The 24,918-nt window shown below is 38.1% G+C and overlaps 1 protein-coding gene across 2 annotated transcripts in view; it reads right to left on the bottom strand.

The window, feature by feature from the left end:
• SYNE1 (spectrin repeat containing nuclear envelope protein 1) overlaps positions 1 to 24,918 on the bottom strand; it is a 270,199-nt gene that overhangs the window by 114,441 nt on the left and 130,840 nt on the right. For both annotated transcript variants that reach the window (XM_072856086.1, XM_072856087.1), the window contains 15 exons: positions 22,555 to 22,680; positions 20,907 to 21,083; positions 18,816 to 19,081; positions 15,896 to 18,056; positions 15,174 to 15,511; positions 14,363 to 14,507; positions 13,165 to 13,383; positions 12,167 to 12,429; positions 10,382 to 10,547; positions 9,613 to 9,768; positions 9,247 to 9,399; positions 6,989 to 7,171; positions 5,328 to 5,465; positions 3,790 to 3,975; positions 1,168 to 1,290 (listed from right to left, as the gene is read on the bottom strand). In XM_072856086.1, the coding sequence (XP_072712187.1) occupies positions 1,168 to 1,290; positions 3,790 to 3,975; positions 5,328 to 5,465; positions 6,989 to 7,171; positions 9,247 to 9,399; positions 9,613 to 9,768; positions 10,382 to 10,547; positions 12,167 to 12,429; positions 13,165 to 13,383; positions 14,363 to 14,507; positions 15,174 to 15,511; positions 15,896 to 18,056; positions 18,816 to 19,081; positions 20,907 to 21,083; positions 22,555 to 22,680 (4,800 nt within the window). The remainder of the gene's footprint in view (positions 1 to 1,167; positions 1,291 to 3,789; positions 3,976 to 5,327; positions 5,466 to 6,988; positions 7,172 to 9,246; positions 9,400 to 9,612; positions 9,769 to 10,381; positions 10,548 to 12,166; positions 12,430 to 13,164; positions 13,384 to 14,362; positions 14,508 to 15,173; positions 15,512 to 15,895; positions 18,057 to 18,815; positions 19,082 to 20,906; positions 21,084 to 22,554; positions 22,681 to 24,918) is intronic.

The following is a 24,918-nucleotide window of genomic DNA, read 5'->3' as shown; positions in this document are numbered from 1 at the left end:
TTTCTGTGCCTTCACGACATATGGTGGATAGTCTAACCAGAGATTTGGTATAATGACCTATTCCTCGACATCACTAGTGAGGCTTCTCCTCTAGCAGGCCCCATACCGCTGGCAAAGGGTGCCTTTATTGTGTAATTGGCACCCAGAGGTACCCTGGGGGCTGCATGCCAGCCAGGCACTCTCCAAGACCCCCTCTCTGGTCTGGTGAAACAGGTGGGTAGGGGCTACAGCCCCTTTCTGTACAAAAGAAAGTCATACCATGAGACCTCCTAGAGCCAGGACAAAGAATACACATAAACAACAATGTAAGCTCCATATTCCTTTACTCTTACAGTGGGTGATGTGTTTCCCTTACACTCTTCAATGCCATATTCTGAAATTTGGCTGCAAGTCCCTAGAATAAAGACTGCATATTTTAATCAAAAGGGAAAGCTCTGCAAATTTACCTTTCATCTGTATGTTTTTCTGCAGATTTTAATCCTAAAGTGGACCTGTTGACATGTAGCTTCCACTGGCAGACTAGGACAGTTAAATCTATTGGTTTGCAGCAAGAAACATTCCTTAAGCAACTCAAAAAGCTATAACTTGGGTTATTTTTCTTGTCATGAGTCTGAGACCAAAAATAACAAATTGACAAATCTCTGTAGTACGCCAGGTGCAATACAGAAAGCAGCAATATCTTATGGAGGTAATTCAACTAAACATATAAAAATGTAACTGGGCTTAAGAAAAACTGAATTTTCTCTTAGCTTTCCAGTTGATTATTGGGGGAGCTAGCAACACACTATCTCATCGCATCTCTATCTGTAAAATGGTGATAACAATCTAGACTTCTTTTTGAAGTACTTTAAGAACCTGTTGATGAAAAGCACTGGATAAGAACCGAGCTTTATTGTTATTATTAATATGATTAAACTTGGACTGGATGCACATTTCTCAGAATTGCATCAACCTAAGAACAAACTCGTAAAGGATTATACTTTGACCATTCCCTTTGAGGGAATGATTTTTCCCGTTCCATACCTTATTCCTTTGTCAGTGATTTGGGGCTAGACTCTGAAACAATGACCCACCTAAGAAACACCACAATCGGTCTCACCAACATTCATTATTCCTTGTGTAAGCTCACACTACTCAAGTGCTAACTTTGAAGTCCTGGCCTTTTACCTGTCTGTGAGAAAGTTGCTCTTTCAAGCTCAAATGCCCGAGCTCTGGAGAGGTCAGTGTGGCTTGGGCTTGCTCCAGAGCAGCCTGCAGGGCTCTCAGCTCAACTTCAAATTTCTTCATGTCCTGTAGCACAACATATTTGATTCAGGGATAAATAAGAAAAAAAAAAAAAATCACTATAAATATATCTGTCTGGATTTTGTAGCTACGTCCCTTATATACAGTGCCAAAACTAATTCATAGGTTTAACAATTAATTTTAAATGTTTAAAATATTGAATAAAAATAGCAGTCATATGACAGTCTAGAAAAAGAGGTCTCTAAGTCAGAGTTATTATTTTAAGTACTTCCTCAATCTCAAATACAGCATGTACTTTACAAAGCTAATTTCATGAAGTTTGAGGCCTAGAAAGGAACTCAAGATGTCCTCTATTCATATTTCTGTAATAAGACAGGATGTAACTGTCTTATCTTTACAGACTGTTCTTAAAGACCACTAGCAGTGGAGTCCCACTTATCTCTACAGACAACATATTCCACTGTTTCAGTACTCTTTTTTTGTAGAAAGTTTTTTTTGATGGTCTGACATGAAGTTACCTTTTGTTGCAATTTCAAACCTCTACTTACTATCCTATTAACAATAGACATGAAGAACAAATTATTTTTATTCTAAACACATCATATGTTAGGATAATCCTTTTTTATGCATCTTTTCTACAAATTTATACACATATCACAGTCACATATCACAATCATCACTATCCTCTGTTCTTTCTCCAGTTGGTCCACATCTTTCTTCAAGTGCAAAACTGGACACAGCTGAAAACCCGCTAGTGACCAATAGGTAGAACAAAAGGACTACTTCACATGCCTTACTATTATGTACTTTATTTTCTGCATGGTATTTGTATTTTTTACAACAATGTGACATTGTTCACCCATTTTTCCATGATCTGCATTATTAAACTTAAGACCTTTCAACAGGGTGTGTCAAGCTAGTAGTTCCTCATTCAGATACACACATGCCTGGTTCTTCCTGTCTAAACGTAACAATTTGCCCTGTCCCTGTCGAATAGCAGCCTGATTTTTTTCAGGTAGTCCCTGTACATTTGTGTTGCCTAAGCATCCCAAAAACCATGATCTCTAAACCACCATCCAACTCGTTAATGAAAATATTGAATAGTACCAGATCCAAGGGAGAACCCTGCAAAATCCTACTTGATGTATCCCTCCTTTTGGGCTGTGAACCATTGATAATTACAGACCAGGTAAGTATTCTAGCCAGATTTACACCTACTTATTGTATTTTCAGCTAGGCATGCTTATTAACTTTGTTAATAACAATATCATATGAAACATTATTAAAAAGTCAAGATATATGACATATATCTACAGATGACATTTGTCTACAAATCTATTACTTTCACATTAAATTGAACACTTTTGATATGATTTTCTTTCTTCATAAATCTATGTTGGCTTCTATTCATCTCCCTGTTTTCTTATAAAAATTTACAAATAGTTTATTCAATTGTTCCAATATTTCTCTGCGAACTGAAGCTAGTAAGTTTCACTTCTACTATGCTTACTTGTACGCAAATCTCTGGTTTGTTCCATGAAAAATAAAAATAAAAATAAAATAATAAAAGCCTTCAGCTCATAAACTGTGGTTTACTGATTCATGCTTTTGTAATGGAAAGAAGTCTTCTTCAAAACCTCTCTGTTACACTGTTATGGCTGCTGCAGTTGCGGCATTTCTGCTATGTCCTATAAGTGTTGTGAAATAAGAGTCAAATGTGGAGAAGGACCATTTTTAACCTTAGCTGTGATTGTCCTAACAACTGGTGATAGCCTATTCTCTTAGTTGCCTTTAGGTATTTTCCTATTTAGTAGTGTGCAACTGTAGCAGGTGACAGCAGAAGAACCCCTATAAATATGCTCATTATACCATTCCAGTATTCATTTTTTTCCTGAATTATTGTATCAATTTAAAAAAAAAAAAAAAAAAAGGTAAAATCTCTTGCCCCGAAGGTAAGAGCAAGTAGAAAAGACTTCTATGCTTTTCCCTGTGTCTTGCATCAGTTTACCATGCCCTCAGGCATTGTGTAGGCACAACACACATTTACATTAACAATAAACCCATATGGAAGAGCTGCACAGAAATGTCAGGGACATGAAAAAGCACGTTCATTCTTTTCATTACACTCCCTTGTAGAGGTAGGTCTTACATTACGGAATCCTGGTCTGGTCCAGTACTGAATGAATAGATAGCAGGCTTTAGATACCTCTTAGGAGAAAAATAAAGGAAATGGCACAACATAAGTGCCAACGCAAGCACTTTTCAAGTATCTAAACATAGGTTCTCAGTGTCATTTGAGACACACCATGATCCCGAATACATCCATACAGAATGGGCAGATACAACAGGACCTGCAGGAATCTTGTCCCCATCTGGAACAGCACCTGAAGGCAGTATCTCAAACTGCACAAGACACCTAACTTTAGATAACACAATCATGCCCTTTATAGACCACAGATAATCTGCACTGCTAATAGTCTCAGAAACATGATGCACACACCACCCTAGCTGTCAGCTAGCATTAGAAAAACTGCTTTCATATACCTTGGCAGCATCTTGGAGATTTGGTAGCCGCACTTTGATAACTTGCTGTAATTCCTCTGTCCGCCGCCCCAGTTCCAGCACTTGCTGTGACATTCCTTCAGTACAGTATACACTTGCCAGACACTCAATCCTCTCACTCATGGCCTCAAGATCACCATGAATCTCTCCGGATTCATCAAGCATAGTCTAGATGGAGATATGAACAAATTGAATGCCAGAGTTGAGCTTCAGATTAAACATATCTTTAAGTATATTCCTGTTATGCAAACTCCTCAATTTGTACACATCTGTAAGCATATGATTAAGTTCTACTAATTTCCTGTAAGGCTTAGGCAATATGCTTAATTCTGAGTGTATGCTGAAGTGCTTCATCTTATGGAGACTGGGAAACAAAAGAGTAAGTCATAAAGCTTCAGCAGCTGTACTTACCAACACATTCATTTTAGTATTTTGCTATACACACTTGCCTGTAAAAATATAATATACACAATCTATGGATAGGATTTGTTCTGGAAGCCTGAGGTACCTAACAGGAAGCAGCAGAAAGCACTTGGGTGCAGTGTTACAGCAGGGCAGTAGTCATTAATGCTGCCTAAAAAATGGCTACCAAAGTGTTCTGTGGGATGGCATTCGTTAAGCCTGTATTCTCATCAACTTTTGAAGCAAGGAAAAAGCCATAGCAGAACCAAAAAAGAAATGCTATCTCCCAGCTATCCTCAGGATAAGTTGCCTGGGGGTTCTTATTCAGGATAAGAAAGCGTGACATACGTTGCCCCAATGTAAGTGAATGCAGCTGACAATTAGCTAAAGTATATATAAAAAACATAATTAATGCAGTCTTATTCTGGCATTAGTGAGACATGATCATCTTATGATGCTTTGATTTGTTTCATGTAGTCATGTAACACTGGGCAAGCTTGAACCTTATCAAACTGATCCCACACTTACACATTTCACACACAGACACAGACAGAACAAATTGGACTGTCACAGGGACAGCAAAACTTTGATGTGAGATGTTCAGGAAGCAACTGGAAGAAACTCATCATTGGGTATCAGTCTGAGAACATTTGGTGTGAAACTCATCAGATGAGAACAAAAGCTATTCAATTTAGCGTAAAGGAGAAAGAGGAAAAAAAAAAACCAAGCCCCAAACCTGAAAACTGTGTTTGGTTAACTAAAATTTTAGAAGAGTATTAGCTGCAATGAGCTACTCGGTGTGATAGAATCACAGTGCAGAGACACACTGTCTGATCAAAAGCTGCTATGAAGCCAATGTAGTTGAGTAAACATGGAGATCAACTTTGAATCACATAGTTTTATTCAACAATATAGCTTAATTTCAGTCTTCAAAACAACTGTCCAAAACAAATTAATTGTCTTTAAGACTTGGACGAAGAGTCAAAGAAACCTAGCATTTTAAGCCTTTTTTTTCCTCAAGGAAAGGAGGCAAAAAAGCATAGGAAATAAAACTTAACTGCTCAGAAAATAACTTATTTTATACACTGCCCTTTAAATTTCATAGCTTATATAATCACCTGGTAGGCTTTAAACTGATCACGAAGCTGAGAGGAAGAATTCCATGTTATACTACCGTGCACTAGGATATTTGCTTTCTCAATCCATTTCAATATGAACTCGAGCATCTCATCATATTCTTCCAAGTGTGAAGTAGCCTGGTTAGAAAAGAAAAATCCACTTAAGCCTAAGATGTAATTCAGTACAGTTCTTAGAGAGTGATAAAATTACTTTTATTTCATTTACTGTTTTTAACGTGGGGATCGTTTTAACAACTTTTCCTTACTGTTGAATACAATTTAATTACTTCCGTATTTATGGAGTTAAAATAGGTCTGCTTCCAGTAACAAGCATATCTATTTCAGGGGAAAAAAGGCACTACAAGAATGCAGGTCACACTGGGAGAGTGCACTGATGCTGAAATATATCCCTAGAGGGTACACTTCCTGCACATATTTAGCCTCACATGCAGAGTTCCAAAATACCTTCTTGCTCAGTTTGTGTCTCACTGCAAGCCTCTTTTATGTAATTTCTTTTTTTTCTTTGTCTCTTTCCATGTCATCCCCAAAATCACCTTTATTTAAAATTTGCTTTGTCCACTCAGTCTGTCATATTTCCAAAAAGAGAAATGTTGCACTTATTTCAAAATACAAGACAAAAGCTCTGCTTTCTGATTAATCCAATTTCTATTTAGCAACATACTCTTTAGTTCCAATTTTCTTCTCACTTAGCTGGAATAATTTCACTGATTTTCATGCATTTGCCCTGTATGAAGGACAGATCAAATCCCAGGTGACAGAACTGTATTTGCATGCAGTTTGCCTTATGTATAATTTTTTATGATAGGAAGTGGATTTCTTGGTGCTTAACAAAAACATCGTAATAGTTAAATCCCTTCACCAAGTACCTTTGACTAAACTCTTACTTTGATAGTAATTTTCTATCTCTTTTTAAAATGTTTTCAGAGGAAACTGAAAAGAATATAATGAAATAGTTATCTTTTTCAAGCCTTACAGAAGCTTCTGTATGCATGCAGAAAAGAGAACTCATAATTTGTCAGGGTATTGGTGTCAGAACCATAGAAAATCCATTTCTTCGCTTTTAGCTAGACATTTTTTGGATAACAACAATTAGCAAAAAAATATGTAAGAAAGAGTTTCAGGGACTTTGAACTGCATGGGAAGCATCTTTATGAACACTGAAGTGTTGCATAAACATTATGCATTATCAGGGCCATTGTATCTAGGCTTTTCTATTGAATCTACAAATTATATTCACCCTCTATAGATTGTGACTAGAGCAAAACAATTGGGGTTTTTTTTTGTAATGCTGCAAAATACAGGTAACAGTGATAAGACAGAGGCTCTGAAAAGTACAATGAGATAGTATATCCTGACATGCTACTGTCTGTGGGAATGTCTATAATCTTTTCAGGGCACCAGAGGAACCAACCAGCAGATGATTAATGGAAGAGGATGTTAAAGTAGCATCACAGAATTATTCCACCCTCCTGATCTGACCCGTCTGTGCCTCTCTTTGAGGTGTGACGCAAGCCCTGACTAATAATAGGCAGATGTGCCAAGGAATGCCCCTTCTTGTATAACTACATGAAAATAAATGAGAAGTTTGCATGCTCCTTCTGCTTCTGAAAGGGAAGAGCAGAAAGGATTTGAGATCATACCTGACTGAGATTGGCTGCTCTGTACTCAGCCTGCTGTATGGTCTGTTGGTGCAATGCAGTGAGCTTCCCTATCCTGTTAGCCAGCTGTTTAGCCAGCAGTACGTTCTGCTCTGCAAAGTCCTGGACTGATGCATCTAATTCCAACAGCTTTATATTGCAGCTGTCCAACTCTTCACCAAGGATCTAGACAGAAAAAGAAGAAAAATCAGTGATCCAGGAAGTGTTAGCATTCTGGTTGATTATTTCTAGCCCAACTTGCAACTTTTATACTCTGTCCAAAGTCTCCATAGTTTGTTCCATTTTTATTCTGGCTGGAAACCAACAATGCTTGTCTAAGCAGGAAGGCAGAACAGCAGGATGTTTGGTGACCTCTTAAATGTGTGCCATTACTCTTTCTTCTCTGACTTCCTAGCTGGAATGGATAACCATTTTCCCTACCATAGCAAAAGGCTGAGTCACTTCAGAGTGACATTAACTGTTCTTGGCCATCTCTGTGTGTGTTTTTGAAATTAATATTCAGCACACATTGCCATGACAAGGATTTTTATTTATTGAAATTCATTTTCACAGCTTGATCTTGACACAGGAGCAGTCTGGATCATGCTAGACTATTTCAATAGAAACAGATTTTAAAATCAATTTTTCTTACTTAGTTTCTGAAAAGTTTAAAAAGGAAACCTAAAAGGTTTTCTACATTTATCTTAGATTGATAACACACTTACAGGCAACAGTTTCTTGGGGAGGGGGTATTGGGGTTTTTTTGTATTTTGTTTTTATACCTAAGGTGTTAATGATTCATTGTTTTTGTAATATAAATAAAATAAGTCTCAACAAACTTGCCCCTTTACAATTATTTTTAGAAATACAAATTGCAATCATCAGACAAAAATTGATTCAGAACACTGCTCTAGCTACAGGTACTTCAAGAAGGTATTTCAAGCTCTTTAGATTAGGGCTGTCCTGGCAGACACACCTTAGAGTGTAAGTTATGATCAACCATTATGATAAACACATATTATTCCATGAACAGTAGCATGACTTAGTGACATAACTGTCTACATGTAGACATAAAGACAGATGTTGAACTACTCATCTAAATACAGAGACACACATATTTCAGGCAGGCATAAATAAATGTCTCTACTATAGAAACGATGCAGAATTTATATGCTGTTTATAAGTGAGGGAAGGATCCACTTGACTTAGGTCACATGGATTTAAAACATAATTTTAATTTATTTTTCACAATCAGTTTCAATGTTAATATAAAAATATTTACTGCTGTAATCAAAGCCAACCCAATCTCAGGAGTATCAGCTGAGCGCTGACATAAATGCAGTTGAAGGAACTTTACTGAATCTCCAGTGAGACAGTTTTCATCTATGTAACATGGGAAAGCACATTTCACTGGCTTTCTGCTTAATTACCAGGATCAAGGAGATACGCCAGTTTTAAAGGGATATATTTCAGTGACACCTCCTGCAAAGCAAATGGTACTTTGGAGCATGAAAATGGTGAAAACTCATGAAAATAAACAGGTAATTTTTGACATATCAGACATGCCAAATCTTCTCCTATTTGGTATGCTTTGCTTACTTTCAGACAGTAACTTGGACAAGTTTATCTTTGACTAGTTAAAAAAACAAACCAAACCCCCCCAACCCCTCCCCCATCTCTCCCCCACCAAAATCCCCTACTCTCATATGATAATCCTAACTTCGCTATTACACCTCAGTACAGATGAGCTTGAGCAAAACTAAGATTAAGAAAACCTACAAAAAGAACCAAGAGTCCTTTGCTTTACCCTTAACAGCATCAGTAGTACTTTACCTCATTATTGCACCAAATGATAAGAGATAGACTACTGGCTAAGTAAAATACTGTTTATCGCAACTAAAGGCGTACTGTAAAGAGTCTTTTCAGTACAGACTGGGACAAAGAACAGTTTGGGAGCCTCTTAGGTTTTCCCAGATTGCAGTCAAACCTATTAGTTAGATGGAACAGCATAACTTTGTCCATCTGACTTGCTTTTACTCTCAGCTACTTCCTCCAAGTTCTGTTACTCACTCAAGTCCCTGTATGGGCTAGTTTGCAAGGAATATAATTAAAAAATCTAATCAGTCAACCCTTATTTCTGTCTATTCTTCTGTTGAACTACATAAAAAAATGTGTCTTCACAAATACAACTTTGGTATGAAGTGAATGTCTCAGTTCAGAAGAATTTGTGGTGTAACCAAATAAGGGAACCCTTGTCTTACCTTTTGTTCAAGTTTAGCTTGTGCTATATCATTTGTTTTCTTTTTCAGCTTGGAAAGAATGGCATTTAGTTCATTTGCTATCCCCTGGATTTTCTGACCAAACTCTTGATTCAATGTTTTGATCTGCTGAGTTTCTCTTTCTTTGGTTTGAATCTGTCAACAGTAAGAATTAAATTCAGTAACCAGAAATCTCTCCTCCTGAAAGGAAATTAACTTTCATTTAACTTACTTTAATTTAAAGGAAGAAGGTAATGAAACTACTCTATGTTGTCAGAGTTTGACCACACTTGGATACTGTATTTCACTAAGTTATAAAGTCTAAAGAAGGGATATAGGTCTGTAATGCATTTATCTACTATGCTTTACCTGATCTTGTACAGTTACAAGGGCCAGCCCAACTTCTGCTAAATGAAGAGAGAGTTCAGAAGGCAAAATGGTATAAAGCCCCAAGTACTTATTCTGTTGTTGTTCAGCCATTTTTTCAACAGCCTGGCAATGAGTAGTTACTTCACCAAGGAGAGACTAATGACAGAAAAACAGTATTGTTAAGAACAAGGGGAAAAATGTCTGTGTAAACTTCACAAATGCAGACATTACATGCAGCTTGCAACAAAGCTAATCGCTTTCAAATTTTTAATTAGTTCATTAAAAAGAATTTTATCTTGGGATTCCCTGGATTCTCATTTATGACTGTCTGTCCAGTTCTCTGTTCCTGTGTAACTACATGCATATAGAAAATGTCCAGTTTTCAGCACCTCCAGTGAAACGAGTTTATTTTATTTTGTTGCTTCCCTCCCTGCCCCAAACTGCCAAGATAGAAAAGAAATGTCACATTCTGTCCATTCACATTCTATAGTTCACCCATTTTAGATGAGAGGAGAAAAATTACTAAACAATATGCTAGTATGTAAAATTGCATAAATGCAAATACTTAAATATATCTTAAATATCTTTAAGATAAGGTATTACAGCCCATCAGCTACTTCATGCTTTATGAATTTGTCTAGTGGCTTACTCAAAAACTAATGAATATTGTCTAATTTGAATTCGTGTTGGTTTTGAACTGATTAACACTCACTAGCAGATTACAACAAAGATAAATATTGTAATTTAGAAACTGACAAATTTGATATACCTGCAACTCCTGAAGTTGAGTATCCACTTCTACATCAGGTCTTAATAAATATTCTTTTGTTTCCTGGATCCAGGACTTCACAATATTAATCTCTGCTTCAACTTCCTCACGCTCCTTCAGCTCCTGTTTCACCATCTTCACACCTTTTTTCACTTTCTGTTGCATACTTCAGAAACAAATAAACAATAACTAGTTGTGAAGAATTAAGCAATGTCTAAAAACATTGTTTTGTCAAAAAATGTTGAATAATAAAGCTAATGATTGATAGCCCCACATCCAGAGTAATAAAAAGTGGGGCAGTGTTGCAACAGACTACTAAAGCAGCATAGTTAAATTTCTCATGTTCATTCTTCAGTTCATTCATTTTAATTAGCAGTTTTATGTATTTTGACATTGAGCGCACAATTCTTTTGAAGAAATGCAAATGTTTACAATACAGACATCTGAGCTCATCACCACAGACTGCCCTTATTGTCGGTGGAGGAAGCAGGCAATGCTAGGGCATGATTTAGGATGATTCATCATAATTCTAAAAGAAACGTCTAAAATAGGTCAGAAAAACTGCATCTTAGACCTGTCTATTTCTCTCTGCTAATTAGAGAGCGAGAATTAACCAGTTCCGATGTGGATATCCATAATCTAAAATAATGGGAGATAAATTCCACCCCTATTGATGGCATTTGCATTGGCAGAATACCTAGGATAAGGCATGGATCAAACATCTGAACACCATTTTTGATCCAGGGACCTATCCCCACACTTCCACTAAGACACAACTTTCTCACTGTCCTCAAGAACTTGGATCTCCTGTAAAAAATAGAATCTTTTTCAGGTGATAGCTCTGTGAAAGATCTACAGGACTACTTGTAACTCTTATGTACTTGACATGGATCTTACTTCAGTATTCCCATATTTTATTTATGTTGTATAACCTTTCATAGCTGAATCATGCCTTATTTACATGAGCATGAAATCATCACAGACCTTATTTCTTAGAAACCAATCCTAAGGGAAGAATGGAATTACAAACGTGCTAATAGCTACACATTTTCTACAGGGATTACTATTCTACAGTAATCAGTTATGCATGCAGACAATGAACTTTGCACAGGCTAGGTGCAGGGTTTACAGTTTTTTCACTCTCTGTCTCTCTCCCTCTTCCCACTGTGGAGATCCAGTTAATGGCATCTTAGTGCAGTTATAGGTGGACATGAGTCCTGAAACTTCGCTATAAAACTTCCTGTTTTATACATGACAGGGAAACATTTTAGATTTAGACAAACATTCATTTAACCACAGAGTGAAATGTTAAGATATGTTTCATTTACATATGCACCAAATTCACTTGTAAATTTCATAGGATACCTACGTTTGGTACCTAAGTGCTTCCAACAGGGGAAACAAAGTGATAAACTAATCTGAACTTAGGATACAAAAAGATAAAAGGTCACTGTTAATGGTGAGATGCAATAGAAGTGTTTAAAATCAGTTATAACTTTAATGTAGTTTATATAACTCTTCATAAGTTATTATTATTATGCAAGGCAAGAAGTACATATTCTAAAACACCTACTCCTGCTGATGGAAATAAAAAATGATGGTAAAAACATATTTCAAAAATAATTAAAGATAATTTAAAATTAAACTGAAGCTTATTTTAAATATAATAACTAATATTTATTTTAACCATGGTAATTGTTAATGATAACAAAAATGATATGTGAACTCTTATTAATGAATTATAAGGTTCCATTTTCTAGTGAATCTTTTAAAATATTGCCTTACTTGTGGCATCGATCTTGCATTGCTTTGATTTCTTGCATGACTGGTAGTTCCTCCTGAGTCGGAGGCTTTATTTCCACATCCTGAAGCATGCTAACAGTGTGCTGTTTGAGCAGGCCCAAAGATGACAGCTGGTCCTCCACCTCCAGAAGGAAACTGCTGTGGTAATCCAGGAGTTCCAGGAGCTCTGTCTTGGATGCCTTTTCCACTGAGCTTTCCGGTAAGCGACCTTGTAGCTGATCTATTGCTATGGTGGCTTTCTGAATCTATGGAAAGAGATGCAGTCTTGGCAATAATGAAATTAAAAAGAAGCTAGTACAACTGATACCAAAAGATGCTAAACCCAGTGCTGTACATTTAGATGCTGTAAAACAGTTGTGGTATAGGGCTTGTGCAGCAGTCTCTATAGCAGATATAAATCTATGCTCTAATGTGCTAGATCTAGCTAGCTGGCCCTAGCTTTTCACACTGGACTAGGACTTGCTAAGGGACATTTTTGTCAAGTGATCAGTGGCTCCTCGTATTTTTTAGCATTTTTTATCTTTCTTGCCATAGCACCTAGAGCTCTACCCCAGGGCAGACCCGTATTCGGCACATACATTTAACAAAAAGATTATCCCCATTCTCAGGGGGGATAAGGGGAAAAAAAAAGGGGGGGATGGGGGGGAAGGGGGGAGGGGGAAGAGGGGGGGAAAAAAAGGTTGACAATCTAGAATAGACCATCTGGGGACGGGAAACAGAGAAGATTCTGAAGAACCACCAGAAACCGAAAGAACTCTGTATTTACTACACATGTATACATATAGAAGAATAGTGCAAGCCTTGAAGACAGTGGTTCTAAACCTAGGTCTTCCATAGCTTTTGTTTCCTATGACCAGAGAAAAATCACTCTTATTCCTGCTATCAGCTTTCTCTATTATAAGATGACTAATAAGGCAGTATAATGAGTGAAAAACCTATGTACAGTTAATAAAGAAGGATTTACCAAGACCAGCAGTTACCTTATCATTAAAGCCCTTCCATTCCTGCACTGCATCTTCCAAAATTTTCTCTTGTTCTTGGGCTACATTCCGGAGCCGTGTCCAGCGTTGCCAAACTGTTGTCATGGATCTACATATAGTTGCCTTACTGGCATCATTGCTAACTTTTTCCAGCTGTGAAGCCTTTTCTTCTAGGGCTGTGATTTTCTCATGGAAAGAATTCACTACAGACACAAGAGTCTGAAAAAGCAGAAATAAGCACTGTTTTCCTCCTTTACAACACAACTCATAACTATTCAACACACTTGCAGGCAGATGAGCCACTTCCATCCCCTGCAAAGAGGAGGTATCCTATGCTGAGTGAGGTGGTTGGGCCTCACTTTATTTTTCATACGCAATATATTAGCTACAGCTACTTGAAGGACTTGGTCCAAAAAGCAACTCTCTGGAAGCAGCAGAAATCTGGTGTAATCAGATTTTCTGTTCCTTGCTAGCCTCTCAAAACGGATGGAAATGAGTATTCAGGGCCCTTCTCATAGCAAAGACTGACTTCTATTAGAGTCTAAAAATGAAAGAAGCAATTCAGGTGTTTAAGCATGCATTTATGTCATGTTTATCTCTATTGCCATTTTAGATGTCCAAGTGTACCAGGATATTCTCATGAAGCTGGCAGACATGACCTTAGTTTTAGGGGAGATTTCTGCCTTCACAGAGCCACAGCTGGAGACCAGGCAGGATGTCTGAAGTGTCACTAACTGCCTATATTGAGGCAAAATAATTCTTTTAAGTTACATTTCTTTCTTTTAGACTAAACAAGAGTTACTATTAAACCCCAACCCTCCTGTCCTAGTAAAACTATTTCATGTGATCCAAAGTAGATGGACGTTTCTATTGATCTGAACTTCTTGTAGGGTACACAATTTTGGGACTTATGCACCCAAGGCTTTTAGGAATCTCCTGGTTCCTTCCAATTCTCTACATTCATAGGCACATAGGCAGACATTAAGCTGAAAAGTGATTAAAAATATCTGTCCCAGTCACCCCACAAATGAAATGTGCGTTCTGCACAACACAAAACACCTCTTGTGCTATGGCACAGTTAAGCACTACAGGAAAAGATCTAAAAACTGAAATTCAGGTTGCCACAGGTAGGGACCTATATAACATACATTTATTTTCACTGAAGGAAAAGGATTTCATATAATTTTCAGTACCTTACCTTATGTGTTAGCAATTTCTCTTCTGCTTCATGAGAAGAAGCAGCTTTAGCTACTGAGAATTCAGATAATTTTTTCTCAGCCTCATTCATCACTTCAATAACCTTCTGTCTTGTTGTCTGGTACTCCTGCCACTCAGAAGCACACCTTAAAAATATAGTTCCAGAAAGAACAATTTAATGCAATATAAAACCACTTGAAAATCAGGAATATTGTTGCACCTAGTTTTCAATGTAACTGCTTAGCTTTGCTGTTACACAGTATTTTCCAAGAAAAAGAAAGATTATTGGGAAAGAGCATACATAGAAGCATATGCTCCTGATTTTCAGCTGTGCCTTACAGACATAGGTTGGCATTTAATAGCCCTTTATTGACCTTTCCTCAGTGACTTTGTCTAGGTTGTGCTTTAAACCCACCCAAACCTTTGGAGTCCAGAACATTCAGGAATAATAAGTAACATAGTTATGCTGGTTAAAAAGGTATTTCCTTTTAGTTCAAAATGTCTGCTTCAATTTCATTTGCTTCTGCATAGGTCTTGTGCAAGGTGAAATAAGGGACCGTCATTTCCTACTCTTCTTCTTGGTCATGTTCCAAGCTTTATATAATTTTATCATAGCTTCCTCAGGATCACACATCTAGTCAGTCAGTGGCAAAGGAGAAAACAGAATCCAAGAGCTCTGAATCCCAATATCCACTTCTCTCATCAGCAGCACAAACGTTTTACAAAACTCCAATTAATGTTGTGATCTCTTTCTTTCATCACCAATAAGGTGATCTTAAAAAGAAAGAAAGAAAAAAAAAAGATTAATATACCTTTGCAACTGCTCTTGCTGGATTTTGGCTTCTTGCTTTGTCCCTTTGGCCTTTTCCTCCAATGCAGCTACATTCTGCATCAGCTGCTCTCTTGCTGTGGCTTGGATAAAGGGCTCTATCTCAGACACGAGGCCCTGTAACTCCTTCAAATGATTACTGAACTGACTTTCTGTGCTGAAAAATTCAATGTGGTTCCTTAGGTTCTCCTCAGAGTTCTCAACATCAAGACCATTTCTTGCTAAATGCAGAAATTCCTGAGCATCTTCAAGCCAGTCATTTGCTATCTGCATCACTTGGTAGTATCTTTGGCACAGGCTATATAATTTATTCAAGGTAGCCTGAAATAAAAGGAAAAATTATACAGAGGATCACAGACATAAAATTCACAGCAGCAACAAAAATATCCTCTCCTGAGAGTCTGGGTTTTGCCCATTCTTGCTTTCTTTTGCCTTTATGATATCTCAAATACAGGTCTGGAGAGACTACATGGAAGTAGGTTTTGAGTGAGTTTGCACTTCATGCAAGTATAAATGTGTATTAAGGAAGCCTCCCCCCCACCAAGTCACCCATAGCAACAGGCCACAACTTAAGTCATTAAAAAAACCAAACAACAGGATTATTAAAAAAATCAATCTTTTCATTATAATTACAAACATCAAGCCACAGAGCCATATTTTTCAGCTTCATGAGTGAGAAACTAATGACACTTAGGGTGCACTAACCTGTCTCATGTGTATAACTTCTTGAACTTCACTGTCTAGTTCTGTCAGCTCAGCAAGAGTGTTTTCCAGGTCAGCAGGTATCAGCTCCTTTGCTTTCATATATTTCTCTTTCTCTTTATTGCTCAGTGCATTCATTATTCTCAGGCTTGACTGCACTTCTTCCTGATGTATCTGAACCTTTCGGATTTCTTCTTGGATGCTTTGCAGTTTGAGGTCCAAACTTAATGCTCCATTAAGTTCTGTTTTCACCCATCTCAACCAGTCAAGTGAGCGACAGATTTCTGTCTGGAAGTCTATGCTTTGCACAAGTCTGTTCTCACACTCCATCACAGTGTCACCAATGGCAGCATGCAAAGACTTTAGTTTCTCTTGCCAAGACTGCACTTGCCGATTTGTTGTCTCACACGCAGAGGAGTCAAGCTGAGGAGAAAGGGCTTCTAGATGTTCAGTTATTCGCTTCAGAAGACTCCCTGAGTCTTGCAAGCTGCCCACCAGAGAATGGTATATTTTCAACTTTTCTTCTATTGGGAGCGTTTCTTCATTTACCTTAACCTGCTCCTTCTTCACTGCCTCTAGTTGTGCCTCAAATTGTATACACATTTTCTCATGCTCCTGGCATGCTTCTATTGTGTCTTCCAACAGGTTGATTTTCTGTTCTATTTGCCTCTTCAACTTGTGATATAGTGTGACAAGTTTTAACATCTCATCTGGTTGCCATGGCTGGCCAGTGCTTCGAAAGGCCTCCTTCTTCTGGTTTAGTTCATCCACTGCTGCACCAAGGCTCACCACTTCACCTAAGAGATCTCTGTAGGCCTGCTGGAGTGACACAGCTTCTTTGGCTAAAACAGCAGCTGGAGCTTTGTCCGTGTTAATAAACTGATCTTCTAGCTCAGTCAGAGCTTTACTTGTCAACTCAATCAGAGAGACATACTCTTTTCTGGAATAAATTGCTTCCTGAACCTTATATAATTTTTCTTTTGCCAGAGCAGTGACAATATTGAATTGCTGAGGGAGAATGTTAAGTTTTTCATCCAGATAAGAACGATCCACTTCATTAAGTGATGGTAGGATTTCTTGGCCATCTCTTTGCAGTGCAAGTAACAGATTTTCGTATTCTGGAGATTGCTCAAGAATCTGTTGATATTTTGCCAACTGCGTGTATAGTTCAGAGTTGCTATTCATTACATTGACTTCTGGGAACGTGACAATATCAGCTTGTTTTAGCCAATGGCAAGCTTTATCCAAGTCTTCTTTGAAATATTTCCTGGAAACTATATTTTTCTCCAGTTCTAACAATCTCTGGTTACACTTTTGTAAAACAGTGTCATACACATTTTGTAGTTCTTGCAGTTTACCTAACACTTCACTCTTTTCTTGTTCTGTTGCTTCCTTCATTAAATCCCTTCCTTGAGCCCACAACCCTGTGACTTCATTTTGATAGGCCTTCAGATTAGCCTGGGCATTCTTACAAGTCCTGATCTGTTTGTTCACATCTTCTGGCAACAGACAAATGTGTTCTGGAAACGTTACCTTCTTCTCATGCTGGTGAATTTGGTTTGTAGCCTGAAAGACTGCCATAAGAAACTGGGTCTTTTCAGACAGTGCTTTATTCAGGTGCTTTCTCCTCTGGCCAACCAGATCGCTGAGACAATCTACATGGTGCTGTGCATCAGAAAGTGCTTTCTGCAGCTCCTGCCTTTCATTGAGCCCTAGGTTGGTCATCACCCTGTCAGCATCCTTCACAAGCATCTTCAGAACAAGCTGTTTGGCTTCAAGCTCACTGCAAATGGTAAGATGATCCATGAGAAGACTCTGAGCCAAATCTGGAGGAGGGCTCTGTTTAAGAGCCTCTGAGATACTAGGTTGCTGGTCCTCTGCCCATTCCATTAGTTCCTGAAATTTGGAATGCACCAAATTGAGCTCTTCTAAGGTTGAAACAGAAACTTGAATTTTCCTTTTGACAAGGTCCTCCAGCTGAGTCCAGCGTTGCTCGAAATGACCAAATTGCTCCTTTACTAATTCTTTGTCATCAAGATTCAGATGTTCTACCATCTTCTGTTTCTGATCTTTCAAATCTTCCAGAGCAAATCTCCTTTCCTGTAGTGCCAGTGCCAATTTTTGCAAAGCTTCAAGGTGCACGTTTGTACTTTCAGCATCAGATCTGTTATCAAAATGGACAGGACAGAAATTACTTACTAGATCCTATCTCAGGATAGGCTTTTAAAAGAGGTCAGGATGAATTATAAGCCCACTATATACTGAAATCAATATGATATAAATACCTAGTTTTCACATTCTTTTGAAGGTACCAGTCTTGAATATTAATTAAAAAGTTTTTTATTCCTCTCCCTTTCATCTGCAGTGTGGTCATCAGTTAACATGAATACTACAGAGTATACTCATTATATTGCACATATGAACAACAACAAATACTGAGGTTGAAGTGAATCTTCTTCCATGACAATGATAGCAGCAGTAATAGACTTCCACAATTTTACACACAGCTGGTGTGTTTATGCTATACAAAGCAGCTGCAATTACTTAGCAGAAACAACTAAACTTTTATATAATAGTCTAATAGATTAAAACACAATATCACAATGAAAAACGCACATGAAACACAATAACCACAAATGAAAGAGTTAAAACAAAATAGTCAAAATGCTTGAAATACCAGAAAATGCTATACCCTGAGATGGGATCAATCAGTACTTGCCTTAAAGACAAACACTGATGATCTGGCTTCTCAAACTCTCTTTATTTTAACACAAGTAATTGTCCTATAATTAATAAGGGAGGCTTGCTTTTAATTAAGCAGGGAAAAAGGGATTTTGTGGATCCAACTTAGATACACTCTGTAAACAGCTCTTTCAACATATATGCACTACGTCAGCTTTGTGCATGCTACTACGTTTTTTACCTAGCTAAGTTGTCCCACTCTTTTGTGAGCTTTTCCAAGAAAACTTCAACTACGTTCATGCGATCATGATAATCCCCCGTCCTCTGCAGATCCTCCTCCCTTTGAACGAGCAAACTGTGTGCCTGAAGGCAGAGGTCCAGCCACTGGTTGCTCAGCTCTCCTATTTCCTTGTGTTCAGGTGATTCCTGTCCTTGGGTTAGTTTGTTCATCTTCTCAGTCACAGAGGTAAGAGCTGACTGCTTAGACTGCAACTTCTGACTGAATTCCTGAAAAAGATACAAGTTAAAACCAATATGGTCACACCTACTCAAGCTTATAAGATGGAATTTAAATAAAAAACTCTGAAATAAATAAATTGTGTAAGGACTAACTATCTGTCCAGGCAAATGCTGTGCAGATGTAAATTGGAAGAAGTGCCTTCTCCCCTCCCCTAACCTTTCTCCTCATCTCAACCTTTCGTCTCAGGTTAGGATAGGTTTGTTATAGATGTGAAAGCAAACCAGAGCAGTTTCCAAGTGCCAGTGACAAACAGAAATCACAGTCAAGTCACACCTTGTTGTCCAGGCTTCCGGACTAGCGCAGCTCCCACCGTACACTAAAACGTGCAAGATAGGCTGGGTGTCATGGGAATTAATTTTACCAGTACTGTTTCTACCTCATTTTTTTCCTTTTCCTTTTTCATTAGAGACTAAAAATAGGAAGCAGAGTCCATGAGTCAGTGAGCCCCCAGATCCATACTTTGTTTTGCTCCTACTTCTATAATAGCGACCATTATCGCTGTCATTATTGAAACAAAGCCAATGATTACCTAGGTATGATTGATATTTGAGCTAATAAGTTCCAGTAAATAAAAGAGCACATCTGCACACACATTTCTTACTGAATAAGAAGTCACAGGGAACCCAAAAAAAGAATCTACAATATACTGACAACTAAAACTAACCAAATATTTTTCAGCACTTACACACTGTCTAGGGTAAATATGATCTTTTCCCAAATTCTAGTTCCAATAACTGTAACTCAACAACCATGCCCAGCTCCAGCACTTTGCTGGCATCATGCATTTTCACTGAGGGCTGGTAGGGGTTCTGCAGAAGAGATGCTACTGCCCAGCTCCTCCTTATTCCTCTTTATGACTCCTTCAAATGGAGCTAGGCATCTTCAGTTACCAGGGCAAATTCAAGGAAAAAGTACACATTGTGCTACTTCTGACAGTACACCAGATGCCTGCCTTTCATAATAATCCAAAGTTCCTGACTGCAATAGTGAAGAAATACAGACTCCTGCTTCTTTCTAGACTCTGACGATAGCTAGTGCAACAGCTTTCAGTCCACATTGTGCTGAGGTAGCTTCAAGGGCTATGACTTTGTTCAAACACTTGTGTAGAACAGACATGAAGAGGAAGTGCTGTTTACTTTTCACCTAACTCCTAGCATATCAGAAAAAGAACACAAGCAAAGTCTAGACCAAAAAATGCAAAACCCAAGCATTTCCTCATTTATCAAAGAAATAATCTGTTTTCCTGTGTCTTCTTGTTATTTTACTGATGTTTGTGATGTGTGCAGAATGGCCATAAAAATTCTCTCATCTGTAAATGAATGAGTGAAGATCTGAAGGCATTTGTCTTACTATTTCAGGTAAACTAAATTTGGTTTCTATCATACCTATTCTTGAGTGGTTTTCAGAGTCCAGAAACATTGAATAGTTTCCTAGACTAATTTTGAAAGAGATCTAAATAATTTAGAAGTATTGGAATCAAATAACTTATCAAGCATAAATTGCAGATCTTATCTTCAGGTCCACTGTGATCAGCAATTAGCCTATTAAATGTAAAGGCAAATCAGAACAGTAAGCTGAAAATTGTCTACTGTTAAAAAAACAAAACCAGAAAAATATTAAAGTACAGTGTTTTGCTTTCTGTGTCACCCAGTAGCATGAATAAGGAAACCCTCTATCCTCTGTCTTCTCTGCTCTTGCTTAGAATGTATTAGCAATTTTATGCAATACATGCATATAATATGAATTATAATAATATCAGCCACAGGATGAACCTCTCCCTTACCTTCTGTTCTTAACTTAAAGTCTCCTTACCTTAACCTGGAGTACCATATTCTGGGCAATGTTCAGCTCCAACTCTGCCCGTCTCCTTTTCAAATTCTGTAGTTGTTGATCTGCATCCTGGAAATATATCCAGAGCTCAGCCTTCATTTGTTTGATCTCTTCCCAACCTTGAGCCAAATACTGTGAGTGCATTATCTGTTGCTCAATCTAGAAAAGAAATGAAAAGGAGTAGGAATGCTTTAATGCAGCTATTTTTGGAGAATGGAGGATGAATACCATTCTTCCTCTGAGCACAATACTGTACTAACAGCATATTTCTGCACTAGATCCTGAAGGGGCTAATATTATCTACAAAAAGAGTCTTAACCTTCAAAAGTCATAAAAATCAGACCTATCAAAGGAAAGCTGTGGGGGGAAAAAAAAAAAAAAAAAGAATTATCATTCACCCTTAAGAGAAACAAGTATATTCTTGTGTATTTCAAAGTGTTCCTAGTCTTCTGTTTAAGCTTAAATTAACTGTATGATTTAGTCTATTGTATGCCAAGAATACTGCTGGACTGTGCCCTACATACCTTCGCAATGACCAAATAAAAGCTTAAACTAAACACTTTCATTTAATTTGCTTAGCCCAGTTATTTTGCTTATATGCCTTTTGTAAAATGCCAATGAGAAGAATGCTTACCGGATCTGAGCCCATCAATCACCTTAAACCAATAGTCACACATCTTCTTTTGCTCCAAATACAGCAGTAGGGCACCTTTAAGGTTTAGACACTCAACCAGCTTAATGTATCTCAGCACTGTACTGTCTGTGATTTCTTAAAAAAGTTTCACTGCTTTATACATAAAAGGAGAATCTTACTCTGATGTTTGGGATACTTTTTAGCTATTCAATATTTGGACTGCCATTTTTTAATGGATTATTTGGATTTGTACAATTTGCTTCTCTGGTATGGAATATGGTTACTGTATATACTAGATTTTTACTCTTGGTAGAAGTAGTTTCAAAAGTTTGGTGTTGTGTGTATGTGAAACTCAAATTTTCATGTTTACAACAACAGGAATGCTCATAATGTTTCTTTTCTAATAACTCTTATGTTTATAATTTTATTCTAAAACCAAGCATTAAGCTACTTTAAAACTTAAAATTGAGGTACACTTCTATAAATTCATATGCTGAAATAGATGCCCTCTGATTTATGAATTGAACCATCATAATTTTTAATGATTATTATAATTAATATTTTAGTATATCCTAACAAGAACATCAGTCTACTATTGAATAAATAATAAGAATAAAATATGTCTATGCTTTAATAAAATACAGAAAAGAATAGATTGAATTGTGTTCTATGAAAAGAATTTGGATCAGGTTTTCTTCCATAGAATATTATTTGTGTGGCTTTGGGCCAACATCTTGTAACAGTGCCTAAGTACCTTTAGCAACCTTTGTCGTGTGTCTTTGTATTACTACCAGAATAGCAATGTGAGGATTTAATTAAAGAAAAAAAAAAGTAGAAAAAGAAAGAGAAAACTATTTCTAAAAGAAATACTTAAGATGAAAGTAAAAAGACATTTCTTTAAACCATTACGCAATACGACCTTTTTAAAAAAGGACAGATCAAGGCAGTTAAAGCCCTAAATAGGATTAAAAGCAGGTTGTTGTGGTTATCTTGTACCGTTTGTTTTGTTTGTTGAATATCTGTTGCTGTACTCTTCACTGTGGCATCTGACAGATCACACATGGAGCACAGAAGATCCAAGTATGTATTGGCCTGCTCTTGCAGAGCCCGGAAATGTTTCACCTGAGGGAATACAATCCTCAAATAAATTCTGAGACTGTGGAAATAATCTCTTATTTTATTACAATTGTAGATTTTAGTATTTTTGCTTTAGCTTATTATTTCAAAAAGATGAAATGTAGACATAAACTATTTTATTAGGTAAGCCTGCTCTGTCATAATTATGGGAAAGAGTAACTCTAATTGATTATCATCCAATTATCAAAGTGCTTCGTGACATACGCATTACCTAGCTTATTTCTTTATAAATAAAGTGTTTGATAGATACACACAGTGTCAACGAAGTGACTTACTTTCCCAAGGTGAATGGGAAGCAGGGCTTTATCCGATGTTAAAGTGTCATGTTGCCCATACCTATAAAATTCTCCAGTGTCTGATAGATCATGAGGAATCCAGCCCAGTGGCACAACACACTTTCCCACACCTTCTGAAACCCTCCCAATGTCCCCAGTATCCACAACTGCCAAGATCAGAAAGCATGACACTTGAGGGTTCTTGCCCTCAACATTGCCTGTAGGAGCTCACCTCTCCCTATGAAGAGTTTCCCCATCCCAAAAGAAAATGACATTAGTGTTGACAACCAGGACAATAACATACCTCCTAGAGTCCCAGGGAGAAGGGATGAGTGACCACCTAACGCAGAGGGCCAGTGGTGGGTTCTTGCGGGCAAAAAGTTGAACACTATAGCAGTGTGCCCTTGTGGCAACCCCAAATTACTGTATCAGCAAGAATGCAGAGAGCAAGCTGTGGGAAGCAATTATTCTCCTGTACTTACACTTGTCAGGCTGTCCCTGGTGTATCTGGCCCAGTTTCCTGCTTCCCCCATAGAATAGATATTGGCAAACTGGTGCAAGTCCAGCAAAGGGCTGGAGGAATATGGGGCTGTAGTACGTGGCATTTGGGCAGGTCTGAAGGAACTGAGTTTGTTCAGCCTGGAGAAGAGAGGCTAATCGCGGTCTGCTATTACTTACAGTGGTCAGATGGGGGCAGTACTGAGAAGACAAAGCCAAACTCTGCCGAGGTGAGCGGAAGAAGGACTAGAGGGGAAAGTGACAAGTTGCAACAAGGAAATTCTTCCTAGATACGAGGGAAACTATTTTTCACGCTGAGAACAGTTAAGCACTGGAACAGGTCTCTAATCCTCAGGGATGGTTAGGGCCCTCGGTGCACCAAAGGGCTCTGCAATCTCTAACCCCCTTTCCTTGGGGTTTGGCTGCCTCTGCTCAGAGCCAGCCCTGACTTGGCCCAGCTGGGACCTGGCCAATGGAAAAGCCTTCAGAAGCCTTCCCCCTTGCTCAAGAGCTGCATGTAAGCTCAGGCCCTCACCCACCTATGGACCTCACCTGAGCTTCACAGTAGGTGCATCTGTGCCTGGCTGATCCTCCTGGTCTTGCCTTGCTGCCCTGACCTCCTGCCTCTGCCCAGGACTGGCCTCATCCCTGCAGACTTGCCTGGTGATCACCGGATGGCGGGTGACACCAGGGGCACTCTGCTCTCCTCACCTGTGCTCTGCAGGTCTGCATGTCATTGGGAAGGTGCTGCCTTGCTGGCCCCACTGTCACCCTCTGCTCTCCCCACCCTTGCGGAGCTGCCATCTGTAGTATTTCAAGGTCACTATTAAGCCACATGGTGGATGAGACAGCCCTGAATTCTAGTATTTTTTAGTACTATATCAGTTTAATTTGAAAAAAAGGTACAAATCCAATGTAAAATACATCGAGCTACTGAGAATAATCAAGAAGAAAATAAACCATTCTTAATGGCTAATGTGGGCTAGAGGCAGTTCTATGCTCTTAGGCCAAAAAAATTGTTTTAATTGCCTGATAACAAACTCTGTGTCCATAGTACTATGAAACCAGGTCTCATATAGGACTATTAGTAGACAGATGGGCAACTGGACAAGCAGAAAAGGTGCTTTTTTTTAGCAGAAAGCACCTTTCTGCTAAATACATCTGTGGAGTATCTGAGCAGGTTTATCTAATTAGCCAACTTTTTTTTCAGGTAACATATTTCTAAGCATTAAGCAGAGCCAGCAAAAGCCCTGGGTGATTTTTCACCTACTGTTATTTTTCACTCAAGGTATTCCTTTTGGAGCTGGGAATAAAGAATGAGGCTACACAGCCCTCTGAGTATCTAATCTGACCTCTGAGAAGGTCAGAGTATCTAATTTCTATTAATATAAAGCTCTTACTTAAATTCACCTTATTAAGGGTAACTGAGCATTTAGCATTTTCAAGTGCT

This window comes from Ciconia boyciana, chromosome 3 (genome assembly GCF_034638445.1).
Source record: "Ciconia boyciana chromosome 3, ASM3463844v1, whole genome shotgun sequence".
Taxonomy (NCBI): Eukaryota; Metazoa; Chordata; class Aves; order Ciconiiformes; family Ciconiidae; genus Ciconia; species Ciconia boyciana.
This window is presented reverse-complemented; position numbering and strand designations above follow the sequence as displayed.